General features: G+C 49.3%; 3 protein-coding genes across 3 annotated transcripts; 1 reads left to right on the top strand and 2 right to left on the bottom strand.

The window, feature by feature from the left end:
* Positions 1-278: 278 nt before the first annotated feature.
* On the top strand, positions 279-9,427 carry LOC112896877. Its single transcript, XM_025964997.1, has 4 exons — positions 279-465; positions 829-935; positions 7,724-8,205; positions 8,843-9,427. Exons 1-4 carry the CDS (start codon positions 279-281, stop codon positions 9,411-9,413), a joined length of 1,347 nt encoding a protein of 448 aa, XP_025820782.1. The 3' UTR covers positions 9,414-9,427.
* A 702-nt stretch (positions 9,428-10,129) lies between these two features.
* Positions 10,130-10,979, bottom strand: LOC112897993 (atherin-like). Its single transcript, XM_025966399.1, has one exon. It carries the CDS (start codon positions 10,922-10,924, stop codon positions 10,409-10,411), a length of 516 nt encoding a protein of 171 aa, XP_025822184.1. The 5' UTR covers positions 10,925-10,979; the 3' UTR covers positions 10,130-10,408.
* Positions 10,980-12,869: 1,890 nt separating this feature from the next.
* LOC112897848 (ABC transporter G family member 14) lies at positions 12,870-17,240 on the bottom strand. Its single transcript, XM_025966242.1, has 3 exons — positions 16,824-17,240; positions 15,746-16,628; positions 12,870-14,341 (listed from the first exon to the last, which is right to left on the bottom strand). The coding sequence occupies exons 1-3, from the start codon at positions 17,073-17,075 to the stop codon at positions 13,296-13,298; spliced, it is 2,181 nt and encodes a 726-aa protein (XP_025822027.1). The 5' UTR covers positions 17,076-17,240; the 3' UTR covers positions 12,870-13,295.
* Between the last annotated feature and the right edge of the window lie 4,075 nt (positions 17,241-21,315).

The following is a 21,315-nucleotide window of genomic DNA, read 5'->3' as shown; positions in this document are numbered from 1 at the left end:
CTGATAGGACAGATAGTCACCGGCAGAAGAGTTCTTCCATTCAGCGTACGACGTACATGCAATTTAAGAAAGGGAAAAATCGGTTTTTCGTACCATTGTCCGATTTTGAACCCGTAATTATGAAACCACACATCCTGCACCTACAAACTGTTGAAACCGTGGAAATTACACCCCGAACTGAAACTACTCCGGTTTTGAACCACGTCAGCCAGCCGATGTGGCGCTAACAATGCTCGGTCATCCTCCGCTCCAAGCCGCAGCGCCGCACGGGCCGCTCCATGCGCACCATCCGCTCCGCCCTGCTGCAGCTGGACTCCGTCCTGGGCTCCCTGCCGGCCCCACGCGATGGCGGTAGCGGCAACGTGGGTGACTGCAATATTGAGAACCTCACCGACTCCGTCATCAACTTCCACCTCAACGCGCTCACCGCCATTGTAGGGCTCGCGCACCAGCGGCCGTCACCAAGTCATCCTCCGCCATCAACGCGTCCGCCACAGAGCTGCTCGAGCTATCGCGGGACTTCTCTGACTACTCTAGCTTCAACTCCGACATCTCCGGGGAGCTCGAGCGCCTCGCGATGGCGGCGGCGGGGTTCGGAGCGGCACCCAGATCCGACGCGCTCGACCCAGCGCATGCCGCTGTGGATCTTAACGACCTCTAGTTCATGGATCTGTCATCGGACGCCACGCCGCTGGAGTGCGTGGGGCCCTTCATGCTGGGGGGATGGAGCAGTGCGGGTCGGTTCCGGGTTCGTCGTCGCGCTCGCGGCGTCCATAGTCCTCGCCACCTTCTACGGCATCCTGCTCATCCTATCTTCTCATCACTAAGGGCCGCGCCTAGAGGCGGCGTTCCTGGCGCTGCAGTGCGCGGCACACCTGGCCGCCGCGGCGGTGGTCGTGCACGAGAAGCGGTTCCGCGCGGCGGCGCACCGGATGGTGTTGCAGCTCTACTTGCTAGCTGGCGGCTCCCGCGCTGACGGCGCTCCTCGCCATCACCACCATTGCGCGCCTCACGTCCGGGTCAACAGGCTCCCTCCCGGGCGGTGCGCTCACGGTGGCGGTGCTAGCCATGTCCCTGCTGCTCCCGCTGCTTGCCATCTCCGGCGCAACGGGCACCGTCTCCTCCGCCGCTGCGCCGCCCCGCCGGAGTGGCAGGCGATAACGAAAGCAGCAAGTAGGCTAGCTAAATTGGATAGTTGGGCTGGCTGACATGGTCTAAAACCGGGATGGTTTCGGTTTGGGGATATAATTTGCACGGTTTCGACAGTTCAAATGTGTAGGATGTCTGGTTTTGTAACTGCGGATTCGAAATCGGAGATCTAATAGTTCGCAGGTCACGATGACGAGGACATGTACGCCTCATGCACAATCGGAATCTATATCCAATCTATAAATAAACTAATCAAAAAGCAACAATTATGGATTACACGATGATTCGCGCCACTTGCTCAAAAAAGCCTGCCTGCACTGCTGGTCTGATCCATCCGGACGAACTGTGCATTGTACATTTTGTACTATCCCATGGTCCATCTCCGGAGATGCCGCGGATCGATCGGAAAGGCTAGCTGGGACGAGCGCACTAGTATATATACTTGTGAAGCATATGGATCGGATCATGAACTCCGTCCAAATTCGGAAATTTTTAACAACGTGGAAAAAACAAAAAGATTGGAGTGTCACACTCAAGCTGCTTGTGCTTGCACACACTTTTGGGGACATGGACAGCGTATTGCGGGTTGGGTTGGATCACAGCCACGGAAAAAGTGTGCAGTCACGCACGCCCGTTCCGACTACTATAGCCGGGTTGCCTAACTTTTTGGAATGTCATGAAAAAGTATCTACCTTTAGTCAAGCAAAGAACATAATTAAGTCACACGAGAATAGCTAGACGTCTCCATACTTGTTTTCTTCTCTGGACCAGTGGCGGAGCTAGGATTTTTATATTGGGTATGCCGGAACAAAATTTTCATACGCAATTCAGTAAAATGCATATATAGTTTTGTAAATAATTCAGTAAAAATTCGGTAAATAACATATAAAGTCTTGCATTCAACAATACGTGCGAAAGTTGCACACATTAGAATAAAATATGGTCTAGGAAAGTGCGAACGATACATAAACAACCTTACACATACCAAAAGACTATGTCTTCTTATTTGGCCTACGCTTCCTCAAGTCCATGAAAGTTTGAATTATGTCTTCTTCATCCACTTCAAAGAAAAAGTCCTTCTCAATGTATGTGAGAAGACAATCATCCAAAAGACTATCACCCATCCTTTTTCTCAATTTAGATTTCACAAAAGTCAATGCAGAGAATGCCCTTTCAACACTTGCTGTTGCCACCGGTAAAAGCAATACCAATTTGAGAAGCAAGTACACAACATCATACACCTTATATCTTTTTTTTTTCAACAAGCTTAACTGAGAGATCAACAAGATTGTGTAGGTCTTTGAAGTCATCATCTTCTCTTAGGACATCAATAAAATTGTCAAGTTGGAAGTCCAGTTTTAGCAAGTCAGTGCTTGATATGTCATTAGGATAGAACTCAGCTAGTCTACGTACCTTCTGTGCATCAAATGAAGCAAATGAGTTGGAAGGATCAAAGGCTGCCATACAAGAAAGCAACTCCATATTAACTTCATCAAACCGACTAGCAAGCTCCATGCTAATTTGATCAATGACCCCAATATATATTGCTCTTCTAAAGTGGTCATCATTATTTTGGTCATGAACAAACCGAACAGATCTTCCAAAAGGCACATAATTACCCTCCATAGCAGGAACTTGGACACCATGCTTGTTGCAAAATAAAATGACCCTATCAAGAAATTGATCCCAACCATGATTCCTTAAGTGTTCCATTCTTTTCTTTGCCGCTTTAACAAGTGTGATTGCATTAAGAATATCTTGCTCCCTTCTTTGCAAACACTCTGACAAATCATTTGTGTATCCAAGAATAGTAAACATTAAGTGTAAACAAAAAACAAAGTCAAATGACTCAAATGCACCAAGCATGGTATGTATCTTTATCCAATCAGCTCTAACAGTAGTATCCTCTCCAAGAGTGAAAAGAACTTCACGGATTATAGGATACATAGCAATGATGTTGCATACAGCTTTGTAATGAGAGCTCCACCGAGTGTCACCGGGCCTAGCCAACCCCATCTCTTGATTTAATCCACTTCCAGTTTCAAGTTCACCACAATCAAGTGCTTTCATAAGATTCTCAATCCTAGCATCTCGAAGCATGCCGTGACGCTTACAAGAGACTCCAACAATATTCAGCAAGAGAGACACTTGATCAAAAAACCAAACACAGTCATTATTTCCCTTGGCAACAGCAACAAGAACTAGTTGGAGTTGATGTGCAAAGCAATGGATATAATAAGCAGAAGGTGACTCTTGCATAATCAATGTTTTCAGCCCTTTAATATCTCCTCTCATGTTGCTAGCCCCATCATAACCTTGACCACGAATTCGTGTCAAAGTCAAGCCATGACTAACAAGTAAAGCTTCAATTGCATCTTTAAGTGACAAAGAGGTAGTATCATCTGCATGAGCAACTCCAAGAAAGTGCTCACATGGCCTTCCCGAAGCATCAACATAACGCAAGCAAAGAGCTAGTTGTTCTTTATGTGATATGTCACTACACTCATCTGCTAAAATTGCAAAGGGCTCTTCACCAAGTTCTCCAATTATTTTCTTTCTAGTTTCTATGGCACAACACTGAATAATCTGTTTTTGTATCATTCAGCTAGTCAAAGTGCAATTACTTGGAGCATTGTTTAGAACATACTTGTTCACCTCTTCACTATGTGCAGCAACAAATTTCAAAAGTTCAATGAAATTACCTCTATTGCTAGACTCTGCACTTTCATCATGTCCACGGAATGCTAATCCTTGATGCAAAAGAAACTTCAAACATCAAAGTGAATAAGTCAGCCTTTTCTTATACAGATAACGATCCTCAGTACTCCACTTCTCAATTTTATCATCAATTGCTGCATCAGGATTCAGAAAACCAAAGTATTTCTCTTGGGCTGCCTTATGTGCCTTAGAACGTGCATGTTTCAAAAGTGCATTCTCTCCTATATTCCAGTTTTTCCAACCTTTCACAGTAAATGCATCAGTTCCCTTTCCCTTACTTTCTTTGTTTTTGAACAAGTAGCATACAAAGCAAAACACAACATCTTTCTTGACACTATATTCAACCCAAGGAAAATTGTGAAACCACACAAAATTGAAATGACGTTCTCTATCTCCAATCCACCTTTTTGGGAACTCATGTGCATATGGCTGAAATGGACCTCTAAGAATATATGCTCTTCGAATTGCATCATGATCATTAGCATGGAAACTTGCAATAGGTTGTCTTTCACCTGGATCATTTGGAAGACGACTCACGTCATAAGTTGGTGGAGCCGATGGTGGTAGCGGTGGCGGCGGTGGAGGTGGCGTAGGATTCACAATTTCTTTAATTACTCTCTCTTCCTCTTGCTCTTGAGTTGCCTCCGGATGTGGTGGCGGTGGAGGTGGCATAGGATTCACATTTTCTTCAATTACTCTCTCTTATTCTTGAGTTGCTTCCGGAGGTGGCATAGGATTCACATTTTGCCTCTTTGCTGCATGCTTTCGAAAAAGAGATACAATATCTCCATCCCTCTTCATAATTCAATCACTCTGCAATCAAATGTCAAAATTCATAGTGCATCAGCCATCAAGCCGTTATACTAATTAAAAAAGGCCACATCATGTTATAAATTAAACAATCAAACTATTGGAATCGAAGTTAGGGTTTAGCACATTTGTACTGCACAACTAAAATATTATCTTTTGGTAGCTGTTTTCATGAATATGATGATTTCCATAGGCTAGCTGTATGCCTGTATCATGCACAACATGAATGTACTGATGGCACTGGGCATATGCAATGTCATGTGAAAATCATTTATTTGGTATTAAAATGCAGAAGATCAATTTTAGCCCAATTTAAACTGTTGGAGAAAAAAGGGCATAAGTGAGCATTTGGAGAAATATCAGCATAGTAACAAATTGAGATATATTCATATGCTTGTTGATTATCGCATCCATATTCCATACCCAAACTGGCCCAAGAATGTAGCTGCTAGCAGTTCAACCCATACTAGACGCCAGATCGAAATGTGCCTCCTTGGTCCTTGCAAGCATTTAAACAAACATGCGGCCTTCGTGGGGTGAAAAACCCTAACTCAAATAGTCAAATTGACTAATGACTACCAGCAGACCAAATTGACAGAAACAGAGAACGAATTGGGGGGGGGGGGGGGGGGCTTACCGGCCAAGGTGGGGACGACGTGGTCATGTGGACGCCGGCAGTACGCCGGGGGCCGGGGCCGCGGGACAGGACAGCCTTGATGCTTGATCTCCTGCTCAAGCGACGGCCTTTGCGGCTTTGCGGCGGCGGGACGGCGGTGGGCCAGCGGCGGCGCCTGCGCCCGGCGGCTGGCGGCGGCGGCTCGGAACTGCGTCTGCCGTCTGGGGGCAGGGAGCTGGGGCTCTGGAGTCTGGGCAGTAGGGCACTGGCAGGGCGTCTGGCGGCTGGAACTGGAAGCTTGGCGCACTCGTGACTGCTTGCCTCCAGTGCTGTTTGCCTCCTTGGTGGGCTGGCCAGCTGGGCCGCTGCGGACTAGGGTGGTCCTTGGTAGGCTGGGCCTTAGGGTATGCCGCGGCCCACCTGGACCACCCTGTAGCTCCGCCACTGCTCTGGACATACATCTGCTGCTGAACAAACCTTAAATCATAGTATCTAACTCTTTACGTTCTTGACTAATAATTTAGTGGTAGTTTGACTTAGGACAAACTTAATTTTCTAAACACATGGTTTATCAAAGCTAGAGCAGTCTCTGACTCGACAAAGTGAAAAGTGAACTATATATAACTTGAAACGGGAATGCAGGGTACCAAGGATTATTGTGAAACTATATATTTTAGGATTATTAGATATTGCGGGACTACAAATTCTACGACGCCCTAATTGACTAAACAAAATCTGTGTTTTTGAATAAAATTGGAATTGACTAAATTTGTTTTGCGACAAAATTTACACAAACACATATATAGTTCACTGCTGAAGATCACTTAAATAATACCAAATTTTATGTTCTTCGACCAATCTATAAGCAGTTTTGTGGAACTTATTATTTACTTGTAAAGGAAAATAAGCTAATAAAGTCATCACATCAAAATAGACGTCTCCAAACATGTTTAGGTTGGAAACATCAGCATGGACTACTCAAGTGTATATGATACTGAGCTGAAATAATGTTTATAGATTATTAGCATTTGCACTTGATCAACCTGCCATAGTTCAAACTGACGAATCACGAAAGGAATCAAATCGACCCCCACGGTCCATTGCACTACACTCTGTTCCTGTCCAGAAAAGTGGGCAGGTCGAGATCACATGCTTGTGTAGCTTAAATTATTTCTGCATGACGGGAATCACAGCAGAATCAAAATTATACGGTCGTTATTTGGAGGAGCTAAAGTTGAGTGCTATATTTTAGCACATGCTAGCACTTATGCTAAAATTTTTAAATCTTGGCTAAAATTTAGTCCATCCGATTAGCACTCCCGTTTCGATGAGTTAGTTAGCACTTTCACTCATTAGCACATGGATCCAAACGGAGCCTTAGTTAACATGTTTATAGGAATTACAATAAAATAAAAAAAAATTACGGGTAACAGAATCGAAATTATAAGTTCGCGTTCCACATATTTCTTTTCCGTCATCACCAGCAGGCAGCTGGGGCTAGTTTCATTGTTTCATCTTCTCTCGGCGGAATCGATCACTTTCAGCTCTACCATCCGCAGTGCAGTCGTTGTCTTCTCTTCGACATCTTTATTATTATTATTAAACTTCGTTTACGTCTGATGCCAGTATTTTCTGACGTAAACTACTTGCATGATTAACCGGTGACTGCAAGTGGCAGAAAATAAAAACAACAAACGGGGGTAAATCGTCGGACTACCTATATGTGTATTCACAGTGGTTTCAGTTTATTTCAGTTTCTTCGTCACCCAATGCAAGAGCTGTCAATTAATGTATTATCCATCCCTGATTAATCCAAAAGAACCGTCAGGTTAACTTTATTCCAAGTACTTTTCAAACTCTACTTAATCAATCATCATTCATCGTCGTCGTCTTTGCCTCTCCTCTTTTCGATGAAACACGTGCTCAGACACGGTCGCGAAAAAGTTCATCATTATCGTCCAACCCTAGCACTCTTTAGTTTACCATTATCCCCGAACTCTCCACGTCTGCGTGGCTTTATACAACATTAGCATAACACAATCATCAATAGTTCATTAATTACTATTACTACCATGTTGACCACGGCATGCATGCATATGAACACAGCGCGCGCACACACAGAAGATGACAAGTTCATCATTGCGTTGACAACTAGCTAGCGAGGTTCATCCTGCTGCCCCCAGCCGCTGTTGCTTTACCTTTCTCTTCACTCGGCGACGACCCGCGTTAGTTAGAATTACAATCCATGCATGTTTCACGCTCACGCGCGCTCTGCGTCTAATCAAACCCAATTTGATTTCAAACTCGTAACCACCCACTTGCCTTCAGCGTCAGACTAGTATACAGCACTACAGCAGCCGCAGCTCGTCGCATCCCATGGCAGGGCTCGCTGGCCACACCAACCTGCTCCATTTCTCATTTTCTCTATAGCCAAAGCCATCGAAGCAATCGAAAGTTCCCTGCGAGATCGGATCATCGGAGAGGAGGAGAACGACGACGATCGGGATCCAGATCGCTCTCGATCCCGGAGGATGTCGCTGTCGGAGCTGCAGGAGCGGGCGCGGTTCGTGCAGTCGTCGGCCGGCGAGCGCCGGCGTGCACTTCGACGAGGAGCGGTGGCTGAGCCGGGTGCGGCGGAGCCTGGAGCGGGAGGCGGCGGAGGCGCTGGGCGCCGCGGCCAAGGTGTTCGACGTGCCGCGCGTGCTCAGGGCCACGCGGCCGGAGGCGTACCTGCCGCAGCACTTCGCGCTGGGGCCCTACCACTGCAACCGCCCCGAGCTGAGGGACATGGAGCGCTACAAGCTCGCCGCCGCCAAGCGCGCCGAGAAGCTCTTCGCCGACGGCCGCAAGTTCGACGACCTCGTGCAGCGCCTGCTCCAGGCCCAGGAGCAGATGAGGGCGCCATACCACAGGTCCAGGCCCATTACATGATCAGCCTACTTTCTTCTCCCACTCACAGACTTATTTAGGCCTAATAATCAAGGTCAAGACTGACGAGAGCATTCGGCCCAGTTACTCTTTTGGGCCGGTCCTGGAAGGCTCATTTTCTCAAAGATTAATTAAGGTTTGCTTCGAAAAGTGAAGTTACTCATCTTTTTCCTAGGTTCTATTTGGGATGGCTTCAGCTTCTTCTAAAATGGCTCTGGAAGTAGCTTTTTTGATGATGCTGAAGCCGTTTTAAAAATATTTGGCCAAACTGTAAGCCGGTCGAAGCTATATTTTATAGCTCCACCTTACCAATAGAAGCTGAAATGGATTTTATAAAACGTCTAAAGTTAGTTTAAAATATCTATTTGGTACAGTTTCAAGTAAAGCTTTTCTATGAAGTTGAACCATTTTAAAAATATTTGGCCAAACTGTAAGCCGGTTGAAACCATGTTTTATGGTTCCACCTTACCGATGGAAGCTGACATGGACTTCACAGAACATCTAAAGCCAGTTCAAAGTATCTATTTGGTGCAGCTTAAGTGAAGCTTTTCGTAATGTCATTGAAAAAGCTATTCCAAATAAGGCCTTACTGATGAATCTGCTGGGCGCTGGGCGCTGCAGGTTCCTTGAACTGAGCGACCAGACGTTGGCATGGATGATGGCCATCGACACGTGCTTCCTCCTCGACTTCCTCGAGAGCTACCACCGCGACGAGGTCACCGACATGGTCTCCTCGGCGACCAACTGGATCAACGCCACCGTGCGCGACGCCATGAGGCTCGAGAACCAGCTCCCGCTCTTCCTCTTCTCCCAGGCCCTCGCGCTCCGCCACCCCACCGAGCAGGCCGCCGCCGGCGCGCTGCACGCCGTCCTCGACCGCTTCATCAAGGAGGTGTCCCCGATCAAGACGACCGCCGAGCTCGTCGTGGCCGACGTCGCCAGGCACGCGCACATGCTCGAGCTCCTCTACCACTTCCTCGTCCCCGACGCGGCCGTCTTCGACGGGGACGGCGACCGGGAGCCGCCGCCGATGGTTCGGGTCAGTGTTCAAGCTGCCGGTGCCAGCAGGCGGCGAGGGGCGGTAGCCTATTCTGTCGATGGTCGCAGTCTTGCAGGTGAAATCGCCGGTTATATTGCAACCCAAAAATATGTCAGATTTGCAATGTTGCAGAGGGGGAAAAAAATGACCTAAACAGTAAAGTAAAATGTTGCAATCTTATTTCACATTTTCTACCGTAGAGGAACGATTCCAAACAATTGGATTTTAATCCAACGATCAGAGAAGCCTATCGGTAGATGAATAGATAGTTTTTTTTTCCTCAGAAAATGTTTTTGATTATTTTAACCTTATTTTTTTTTCTTTCCTATGCACCACTTAGTCAAAGTGTCAAACTGCGCAGAAAAGCAGAGCATGCAGCTCGGGCGAGGCAGAGCAAAACAGACCGCGCAGCGCATCAAATCGCAAGAAAAACACGCCCTAAAAAGACCAAGGTCTCGGAACGTCCCACCTAGAAAAATGTTTGCTACCCCTAACGAAGGGAAGACTTGAGCTTGAATTCAAAACCAGCGGTCTACTGTTTGCTCCGGCAAAGGCAACCGCTCCGTTTCTTGGCCCACAGCACGGCCGAGTTGGCTGACGTGTGCGTCTCTGCGTTCCCCCAACGCAACAGCAACTGCCGAACGAGTCAACGGATCTCCAAGGCTTCACACCGGCCCGGAGGGAGAAGGCGGCGGCGGCAGCTCGTTGACCCGCTGCCCTTTGCATCGCTGGCACGAAAACGCTGCGCCACCTCGAGACCGACCCCTCGCCCAAGAAACCAAAGCTCTCTTGCTGGCCAAGGCTCTCGAAGTAAATAAATAAATGCTCTTGTCGGTAAACCAAACTCTCAGTGCGAATGTGGACTCGGATGATTGAATTCTCAGCTGCGTTGCTTGGAAAGCGAAATTGAACTGGGCAAAACTGGCGCATCAATGGCGTCCGTGCGGTAATTAATGTACAGTTACAAGCAGTTCCTCCCTTCAGAGGGATGAGAGGACTCTGCTACGGTTACTACATTGCGAAACGCCGGCCGGCGACGGCGAGGACGGAGGAAGGAAAAACGAATTGAAGGAACGGAATCGACACGTGGAGTGGGATAGCAAAGCTGTCGCGGCGAGGATGCAGCGAGGGGTGGGTTCGGGAACGCTTCACTCTTCAGGGCGGGGCGACGGCTTGTCCTCGTCGTCGGCCGCGGAGGACGCGGCGGAGAGGCGGCTGGGCCGCGGGCGGAAGGCGCCGGCGCGGCGGCGGTGCTGCTGCTGCTGCGAGGACGGCGGCGGGCGGGGGAGCGACGCGAGCGCGCGCCTGATCTGGTCGCCGCCCTCCACCGCCGCGATGCGCACCAGCGGGTTCGCCATCGACGCGCGCCGCGGCGCGCTCAGCCTGCTCGACACGGGCGGCGGGGCGGCGTGCCCCCGGTGCAGGGCGCAGCGGAAGGAGCCCGGGTGCGTGGTGGGGGAGCACGCGCACGACGGGGCCCGCCGCCGGGGCGGCGCGGCGGCGGGCAGCGCGGACGGGGGCGCGCCCTTCGGGTGCGAGCGGACGCCGCCGGAGGCGAGGCTGGCGCGGCGCTGCGGGAGCGGGACGCGCGCGGCGGGCGGCGAGGGTGCCGCCGATGCCACGGCGCTCGGCGGCCTCCGGGACGGCGCGGTCGCTCTCGCCATCGGGGTTCCAGACGCGGAGCGCGCGCGGGAGGAGGCTTGGTCAGTGGTGGCAAGTGGCGTTTCGGGGCGGTGGTGCGGCCAAACCTAGGGTCGCCGCCGCGGTGCGCCATTTATAGGGGGGCGAGCGGGAGGGAGGAGAGGCGACCCGGTCCAAGTCCGACCCAGGTGGCGCTGGAACTGGGCCCAGTTCGGTGGAGCTGGGCTGGGAGATGGAAGACCGTTGGATTGGCTGGGTCGGAATCTGGAAGCTGGACAAGTCTCCTTGTGGGCCTCCCGCCTCCAACCATTGGCTGCTTGCCGGGTCACTCACTCCGTGTGCGCCTGTGAAGACTGAAGACCGAAGAGGAGAAAACTGACTGACACTCGCCATTTTGCTCCTGCGATCCTGCTGCTAAAATTACGTGAGGTCGCGCAGTGATGTCCGCACGATGATGCATCAATACGAGGACTGGGAAGCCGGGGGGTAAATGGGAACGCCAGTTCGTCAGTTGAGTTCTGATGACGCATACTAGTGTAAGCTAAACTGAACAAGGGAAGCACAAGGAGTGGTGCAGAGCTGCAAATGCTGTCTGTATGCAGCAACCAAGCAGTTGGCTGAAGGTGAGACGCTGAAGGAAGACAAACTGATTCATCATCAGAGATTCAGAGTGTGCAGCAGATCGATGGGCAGATGTGGCCCGTGGCCGACGGTCTGTTTGTCTTCCTCCAACGTCTCACCTTCAGTGTCTGACGACAACGTTGAGCAAGCAAGGACAGTTGGAAACGGGAACAATGGCAGCTTGAAGCTACTGCTCTCCAGCTCGACCCAGATTTATAGCCATCTCAAGAAGGAGATGCCATGGTATCATTGGGGTTTCAGAAGAGCGGCACCATCTATTTCTGTTACACTGAGCTTCGTCATGGGAGCTCATGTGAAACAATATCATTCTGGAGATCTGAGTTCGCAGCCGTGACACGCGCATGGCGCATCGAAGCCAATCTCAGCAGCGCGTCCCCGGCCTTGTTAATTGGTCGGTCGGCTTCTTCCTCGCCGCCGGTTATGTGGGGATGCGGTCCAAGCTGCATGGTTTTGCTGACCGCCGGCCTGCCGCCGGCCGGAGATTTTTTTTCGCGTTGGTCTGGTGCCGGCCAGGAATCCGACGATCGGTAGTGGGGAAGTGAAAACCCGGTCTGGACTGTCGCTCTTCCCTCCGGAATGGAAGGTGGAGGTGGCCCGTGGCCGGCGACCGGCGGCGCAAGCGCAGGAGGATGAGTCGAGGGGAGGCGGGTAGAGAACCAAACAGGGGGACATTTTCGTATATTTCCTACCCGATACAGGGGCCTATATGCATATATTAATCGCGATCCAAATCAGGGGGGTATATGCATATATTAAGGGCCTTTTTGCAAAGATCCGGGCTGGCTTCCGAATACGCGGTGGCGCCGTGCGCTCGCCGGCGGCCAGGTCCGCTGCCCCGCCGCCAACCCGCCGCCAAGCTTCCCACCCTGATCTCCGCCAAAAAACTCGCACAACCGCTGCCTTTCTGGTCAAAGGAAGGCAAGATTCATTCTTCTGTTATTGAGAGCGAGGCACAAGATCGAGGGGGAATCGCCGAATCGGGAGGACGAGCAGGTATGCCGGCGGCGGCGGGGATAGCTGCAAAATCCAACGGAGTGAAGCATCACCTCGGAGTGGAGAATGCAGATCGGGTCTGCATGCATACTCGTCCTAACACTGCTGGAAGCTTCGTGTACTTGAGTCTCACTCACACAAGCAGTTCATCAGACCCCTGTTCTGTTCAGTCCTGTTTTGTTCAGTTCATCATGAACAGTCTTTCAGGAGGCTGAATATGAATTGCACAAGATGTTTTTGTCAGTCACTAATGCTGCCGGTTAGATTCGACAATGGTCACTCATGAAAAAAAATCATTCTGGTGATCTTCTAAATGGAACTTGGCACACCAGATTACTTAGTAGCCATCTGGAACTCATTCAGACTTTTAGAAGAGTCTCAGAGAGGAGCTGCAGCTGATGGCTGCAGGTTTGTATTGTATTTCCCCTTGTATTATACAGAGCACCGAGTGCTTCCTTCTCTTCTCTCCACAGATCAATCTAATAATAATTTCGCTAATCAGTGATCACCGCTATTAACCCTTTCTTCTACCTCTTGATCGCCTGATTAAGCACTAATCACCTGACACCGTACATCCCTCCATGAAACGGGAAGAGTTAAACAAGAAGCTAGTTAACTAACTCGTCCAGTTAATTACTGTCTCTCGGCCTTGAGCTGATTCATCAATCAGATTCCGCTGCTCCATGGATCGATTCGTGCACGGGCAGCTTGGCCGCAGCCATGGCGTAATAATGGCTGGAGCCTTCATGGCTTCAAATTTCACCTCGGCTTGAGGCGGTCCAGCGCGACGTAGGCGACGACGCGGTACCCGACGAGGAGCAGCGCCATGACGCAGACGTCCACCCAGTGGTGGTTGAGCCCGACGGCCTTGATGGCCGGGAACTCGGCCACCGGGCACCTCGCGCCGTGGCCGCAGTCGTAGTACCCGCCGCCGTTGGGGAACTGGATCCCGAGCAGGAGGCGGTAGCAGTAGAAGCTGTAGTTGAGCCACCGGAGCCATGCCACGAACGGCGGGATGTGCTGCACGTAGTACCCGCCGGCGATGAGGAAGACCATGGTGATGACGGAGGCCAGCGTGGTGCCCTGCTTCACGTCCATGAGCACGGCGCCGATGGCGAGCCCCAGGCTCTGCGCCACCAGCACGCTGTAGAGCACGACGGCGAGCGAGAGGAGGAAGGGGCCCGGGCGCGGGTCCAGCCCGCCCATCCAGTAGAGGATGAGCACGAACGCCGTGGGCAGGCCGAGCTCCATGGGCAGGTCGGCGGCGGCGCGCGACGCGAAGTAGGAGGAGAGGCGGTACATCCCCGACGAGCGCTCCTTGAGCAGCATCGGCCGCTCCAGTGGGAACGTGAACACGGCGTTGTAGAGCGGGAAGAAGCCCCAGAAGACGGAGAAGAAGAAGACGAGCGCCGTCCGGTCCTGCAGGTGCGACGCCGGCGTGCGCCACCACAGCAGGCCCGCCAGGCTCGCCACGCTCAGCACCTGGAAGATGCGCAGCTTGTTGAACGACTCGTGCCGCCGCTCCTTGAGCCCGCGCTGGAGGAGCACCAGGAACTGCGTCCACCACCCCGTCGTCCACTCCGACGGCGCCGACCCGCGCCGCGCCGACGACGCCTGCGGCGACGCCGCGGCCGCCGTCTCCCGCGCGCAGATGTCCAGCTTCACCGCCGGCGCGATGTGGCGCTCGTACGCGGCCGCCAGCTTGGCCCGCACCTCCTTGTGCTCGCTCTCGCTGCCGCCGGTCACCGCCGCCATCCGCACCTCGCCGCCGTCGGCGTCGCCGCTCGTCGTCTGCGGCGCGATACCTGCATGCGCAGCGCACGTCAGCACAGTGATCGAAACGGAAAGGCTCCACGAGCTCGACAAGTGTCCACCATTTTTTCAGAGAGATCGAGCCACTGGTCGTATGAAAAAGGAAAAAAATCAAGATTGGGATGGAAGAGGGAATGATGGGCGGTGCGGATCCATGATTGGGAGTGGACAGAGGAGTGTGTCCCTGTCCATGTCTCCCCCCACCCAACCCCCCAACTGCATCATTGCCGTTGCCCATTTTGCATCTTTGTGACGCTTTCGTTCAGTGTGGTCGATTTGGAAAACTAACTGAATTGTTCGAATATTTATGTTAGAGGAAAATAGAAATATAGGTTTTTCTTCACAATCATTCGAGCTCTACTACCTAAATCTGATTGATATATATTCTGTTAAAATCTCGCACTAAGCAGCTTAAACAATTATCTACGTACTTTGATTAATAAGAGAATTTCGATATGTATTTTCCCAAATGTAAATTATGTAGGAATTCTTTACCTACTATGCAACTTGAATCTCACTGATTCTTGAAGTAAATCCATGTAATTATCTTAGGATTAGTGTTGCATATATGCCATGAAGATGAAAATGGTGATGGATGCTGATGGTGATCATCACGCGGATCAAAGGGAAAAAAGTGAAAGAAACCGTCACTCTCCTCAGGGGACCCCCAATGGGCCAGGACACCAACTGCATGCGCAAACCGTATCAAGAACGCAATCTTGGCACACATTTGTTTGTGCTGCTCACACTCCTTCCATATATGTGCTCATTTCTTTTTGTTTCTTTATGTTTTTTCAGGCCCGTGGTATTCTTCTGCGCTTTATTTTGTTCTTAACTTTTCAAGGTGGTTAACTGAGCATCTTTGCTTTTTCGTTAAACATTAACTGAAACTCACTGTCTGGGTCGTCAATGGAAGACCTTGTCGACCCATTTTATAATAGCAAGAAACGGAACAGATCGAGGTACATATGACTGTGAAACTAGATAAATCGTTCCTCCGGTGCCACTTCCAAATCTTGGTGGAAAGCGGCTAATTTGTGCGAGAAGTGGCGTGCGGGCTTTGAACCACAGTAAAACACAAACTACCCATAGGGTGATGCGGGCGAAGAAAACGTTTTCAGTAGATGGTAATGGCAAGCGTCCTTTGTAATGCTGGAGAGTTTGCCCTATTGAATTTTTTTTCCATGGCCTACCAGGAATTAGGGCTGAATTTCTCGCCCACCTTAGCTGCTTGCTATTGAGGAGAATGGATGACGTCAGCGCAAGGAATGGAATGGAATGGAATGGCACATGCCAATGTGCCCTATGAATTGGAAGGCATCGTGAAAAGGTAGAGAGCGAGGAGAGTGAAGGAATATTTGTGCGCAAGTGGGTGTGAGGGGTGCATGGCGGCGTACCGTTGGCGAGGTCGAGCATGAGGTCGGCGGGGTTGAGGGAGAGCGGCGAGGCGAAGCCGACGGAGGCGAAGTAGGAGAGCGCGTCGGCGGCGCGGCCGTAGTAGATGGGGCACCCGTCAGCGGACAGCAGCAGCACCTTGTCGAACATGTGGTACAGACGCGACGACGGCTGGTGGATGGTGACCACGACGGTGCGGCCGCCGTCGGCCGCCATCCGCCGCAGCGTGCCGACGATCCGGGCGGCGGTGGTGGAGTCGAGTCCGGAGGTGGGCTCGTCGAGGAGCAGCAGGCTGGGGTCGACGAGCATCTCGAGCCCGATGCTGACGCGCTTGCGCTCGCCGCCGGACAGCCCGCGCAAGCCGCGGACACCGCCGACCATGCTGTGCGCGACCTTGGCGAGGCCCAGCTCCCGCATCACGGCCTCCGCCTGCGCGCGCTTCTCGCCGGCGCCCAGCGCGCGGGGCAGCCGGAGCAGCGCCGTGTACCACAGCGTCTCGGCCACCGTGAGGTGCGGGTACAACACGTCGTGCTGAGTCACGAACCCGGTGCGCCGCTTGACGGCGCCCGAGAAGGGCTGGCCGTTGTAGGTGATCTTGCCCGACAGCAGCGCCCGGCCGCCGTGCCGCCCACCCAGCGCCGTCAGCAGCGTCGTCTTGCCGCTCCCGGACGGGCCCAGCATCGCCAGCATCTCCCCCGGCCGCACCACGCCGGACATCCCGCTGATGATCGTCTTCTCCCGCGCCGACGACCCCGCCGCTGACACCGCCTTCTTCTTCCTCCCGTCCCCGCCGCCGCCGACAGCCATGCTCGCCGCGGCCGACAGCTTGTCGCACCATCCGGCCGTCGGCTGGCCGAGCTTCACCTTGTACACCACCTCCTCGAACTGCACAAGACCATGCATGTACACGTCTCATCAGTCATCTCATCACCATGCACCCTCAAAAACTTGAGATAGACTAAACACGCAGCCACGTGCATACTAACATTAACATACTTACATGTATATATACATTATCAAGAAAAAAACATACACATATATACATATATGTATGTATATAAATAGAACCAGCTAGGTTACCTTGAGGACGAGAGGGAAAGAGTTGGCGGCGGGGCGGAGGCGAGCAGCGGCCGACGACGGCGGGCTGGAGGTGGTGGGATGGACGACGGCGCCAGAGGAGTTGGTGGTGGTAGTGGTGCCGGTCGCGACAGAAGTAGAAGAGGGAGCGCCGCCGCTGCTACTAAAGGTGAGCATGTTCGGAGGAGGAGGCGCTGCTCGGTGGCCGAGACTTCCCGCCGTCTGCTGCTCATCGTGCTCCAGCTGAGGCGGCATGGCGATCGATCGATCGATGTATCTTTTCGATCCTTGTCTCTCTCCTCCCTCTGTGTTATCAGCTCACACAATCACAGCAGCTGGTGTGTGTAGGTGTTGGAGCTCAACAATTTTGGTTTGCTAGCTGCTTCTACTCTCAGCTAGCCCTACTTGACTGATCAGCTGAAAGTGTGGTTCTGGAGTGGGCTGGCTCATGGCAAGGTATTTATCATAGGAGAAGGGGGCATTGGCAAGGGCAGGGGAGGGGAGGGGAGGGGGAAGAGGGGGGCCCTACAAGGTGGGCCAGGGGACCAACACTTGTTGCTGTCAATTTTTTATTGGCCAGGGTATATGGCACCCCGGTTAGTTACAAGGGGCAGTGGTACTTGCTACTAGTGATCAGTACCAAGTTGCAATTAACAACTTAATTGTGTGGCGTGGGGTGATAAAGTAGCATCATGTCACCACTAGCTGTATATATATCCAGTTACAGATGGTAGTTATTGGTAAAGAGGGGTTTGCTGGTATGGTTGTGGTGGTTGTAGGTTTTGAGTTTATGGGGGATGGATCCCTGCATATATGGATGATAATGGATGGGTGGTGGATATTCAGTAGATAACATATCCTTTTCTCTCTTTCTTTTTCTGTTGATAATGGAAATTAACTGTGGTGGTGTTCATGCATGTTTCAGTGAATTGGGCACTTTGTTTGCAACTGGGAATTCATCTGCAGGTCCAAGTTCGGTTTGGTGCAATCCAATTTTTAACTCTTTGACAGAAATAAGGAACAGTATGCATGGACATAATTGTATAGAGAACTGAAAGTAGCGCTCATGGTCGATCTTTCAAAAAAAAAAAAGTAAGTCCCAACTCACACCAAAATATTTGGTTTTGTGGCTTGGAGATTGCTGTTCTCGCCATGCCATTCCCTTATTTCACTGTTGCATTGATCAAAATAATTATAACATAAAAGGGTACAATATTACCTTTGTAAATATCAAAATATTATTTTTTTATGAAGAAATCGAAGTCTTATATATTTGGCAACTTTAAAGTTGCGCTATTAATTAGTTTATGCAGTTCATAACAACAAAACAATAATAATATGATAGCACTACACATGTTTAAATCATAACTTTTGTTGGATTGTTTTTTTGTTGAACAACATGCAAAATCTGATCATTATAATGTGTGCCCCTTTGTAAAAATGAATGAACCAAGATACAGAGGGAAAGTCTGCGCCGGCAAAACTGGTAAGTGATTATCAACACTTTGTCTTGTAGCGTGACAGCGTAACCCTTCTGCGCGAAATGAGGATGAAGTATCAATTGCATGGTGTTGGCATGTGTTAGCCTTTGTGGCATTACGTTGCAACCCATTAACGAGCTAGTAAAACTTAGTGGGGCGATTGTGGAGGCTGACATAAGGAAATCTTAACCCTCGTTTTCAAAATGTTAGGACTGATGAGCTCCTGGCCTTTAGCTGTTTCCCATCCTTCTGTTTTCATTTGTGATGCATCTCTGCTAGACCATTTCTCGAAATCCTTTACATCTAGCTATTGTCTCCTTCTTATGTGGAAACTACAACGCACTAGATGTCTAATATTAGTATATATATTACATATAATCTATTTAGTATACCTAATTTCTTCACTACTAATCTCTACATTCTCATGACTCTTGACTAACTGAACCAACAAATCCTATAGTAGGGTGCATATATACATTGACATGAAGTTTTGAACCTCCATCGCAAAGACTCAAATTAGTATCTATTTTGCTTGAGATGACCACAGATACAAGTTTGAATTATTATTTATAATAAATTTCATTTCATTATAAGTTAGCGTGATGAAATATATAACAAGTAGAAAGAGACTTAAATAACAAAGTAAATGTTTGTGTGAAGTGAGCAAACCATACATTAGTTAGTCCCATAAATTTAATTTGGACGGAAAAAATATTTCCTAACTTATGGTTATTATTTAACCTGCTGTAAATCTTTTTGCAAAATAATTCTTGTGAAATTGAGCTGTCCTTGCAAACAAGCCTCTAGAAGCTTTCATGATGGAACACAAAGTAATTAAAGACCATGTGAATGTACATGAACTCAAGAGAATATGATTGCGATACCCAGCTGTTGCTGGGTGCGCTCTGACCCAAATTATTTTTTGAAAAATAATATATAAGTACACATGCCCTGATCAATCTTTTCCACTTTCTATTCTTGAGCAGTTTAGTTTAAAATGAAACACCGTGTCTTCTAACACAATCCCCTTTCTTGCTTGTGCGCAATCCAATCTAGCGCACTAGTTGCCACAGCTTTCCTTTATTTTTCTTGTTCACCTGTTCATTTTAATTTTTTATTTCTTCAGATGAGATCACTACAAGAAAACCGAACAAGATCACTAAATATTCTAGCTAGACTACAAAGAAAAATGAAGTCAACTAGATAATTACTTCCAATTAATTAAAACCCAAACAAAAACGAATACCCATGTTAGCACACATCGTTTATGCGCTGATTTCAAGCTAGAAAGCATACTGCTATTGTTCAGAATCATTTGAGAAATAGAGAGATCTTGAAACAAGATCTTCCTTTGGCCAGTGATGTCACATTAACATAAAGCCCAAAACTTTGGCTACTTGCAGGACAAGCGCGGGCCCTGCACCGCCTTTACTTGCAGCAGAAAGCAAGATGCAACCATGCAGATCAACTCCAAATTACTAATGCATTGGTCACAGCTGAGACCCATACTGATGAGAGTGAGACCTGTTGTATCTAGCTGCAAGGTAATTACTAATAAGAGACAGCACTTAGAGAGCAGCCAGAGAAATTGCAATTCTCGGTGTTCTTGTGCCAATGCTTTAGGTGCCAAACGATAATTTATGTCACTCATGCATGTCGCCAGATTACTTTTCTATAGGGAGCTGGTGAATCTGTGCCACTCACGTCAAATTGTCATCTGAATTTATGCTGCTACCACTAGATAGCCTCTTTTCTCTCCGTCTCCTCATTTCTATCTTTCTTTCTCTTTTTTTCTTTGTCGCCTTTTTACTTCTTTTTTCTTGATTGCCTATACTAGCCATAGCTAACAGCTACAGAGTTTGTAAAGGCTGCCAGTTTGAGATATCTGGTAGATTAACTGTTTTGTTTCAAGGGTTAGCTTTGCATAACCATGTGCAGGCAATGATGCATCTGAGGACCAAAACCAGCCACATCAAAGGTGTACATAGTGTAGTACAAACCAAATCAGCTGGGGTTCCCTTTGCATGACATGGAAAAAGTATGGTGGTACTTGTTCAGTTTTTCCCCAGCAGCTTGCATTCATTGCGTGCTTTCCTCTGCCTGCTTTGGCCACAATGATCATGATGTGGGCTCACAAAGTTTAGCAGTGACTCAACATAAAGACGGCGTTAATTTTTATGTTTCCGACCGCATGCTTTACTAAGCGAAAACTACACTAATCTCAAAGCAAAGCCGGCGATTCACATCTTAACTTGCCGTCAGAGATTATTGATCATACGTCACCATCTAGAGATCTGTGCAGTAGTTTTCTTTTTAGAAAGAGTACAAATTAAGCAGGAGACGACCTGAAATCCGGTCTGATGGAGTTGGGTACCATGTGCTGAGCCTGAGATATTGTAGACTAATGAGCTGAAATTCAGATGTGTCATTGCTCTAATTGTAATGTAGCAGTTGTAATCTAGCCTTTATTGGAGGATACTCTCTTTTCTGTGAATGGTGTACACTTTGAGCCAGCTTATTGTTTGGGCATATATATGATGGTCATGAGTAGGGGGCAGACTCAACTGCTACATTCAGAATCTAGTGAGAGGCAATTGAAGATACTAGCTTGATTATTTTTGCATCCATACTCTATCTCCCTCATATCATGTGATGTTGTTCCAGCATCAACTAACATTTGTTGCCTCAGATATATGCCAAGGAATTTTCATATTGCTCATCAACTCAGTTGGCTTGGCTAGTGTGCTCCACTCGTCCACTGGGCAATTGCTCATGTGTCCTTTTCACATATCAAACAGGCAACTTGGGGACCATTGGTACACAATTCGTGACCGAATAAGAGTGCGGAATGATGGATATACATGATGAGCATGGCCTGATGGCGATGCATCGGTGTCGATCTGCTAGCTAAGCTTGCACTTGTGTTAGTTCCTCATCATCGTCAGTCCACCCGGAGGATCACAAGAATATATGTCAAGTCGATGATTTAAGGACCAACAGAGCAAGATCAGTAA

Source organism: Panicum hallii, chromosome 6, assembly GCF_002211085.1.
Source record: "Panicum hallii strain FIL2 chromosome 6, PHallii_v3.1, whole genome shotgun sequence".
Lineage (NCBI taxonomy): Eukaryota > Viridiplantae > Streptophyta > Magnoliopsida > Poales > Poaceae > Panicum > Panicum hallii.
Note: the sequence above shows the minus strand (reverse complement) of the source record. Positions and strands in the feature narration are given on the sequence as shown.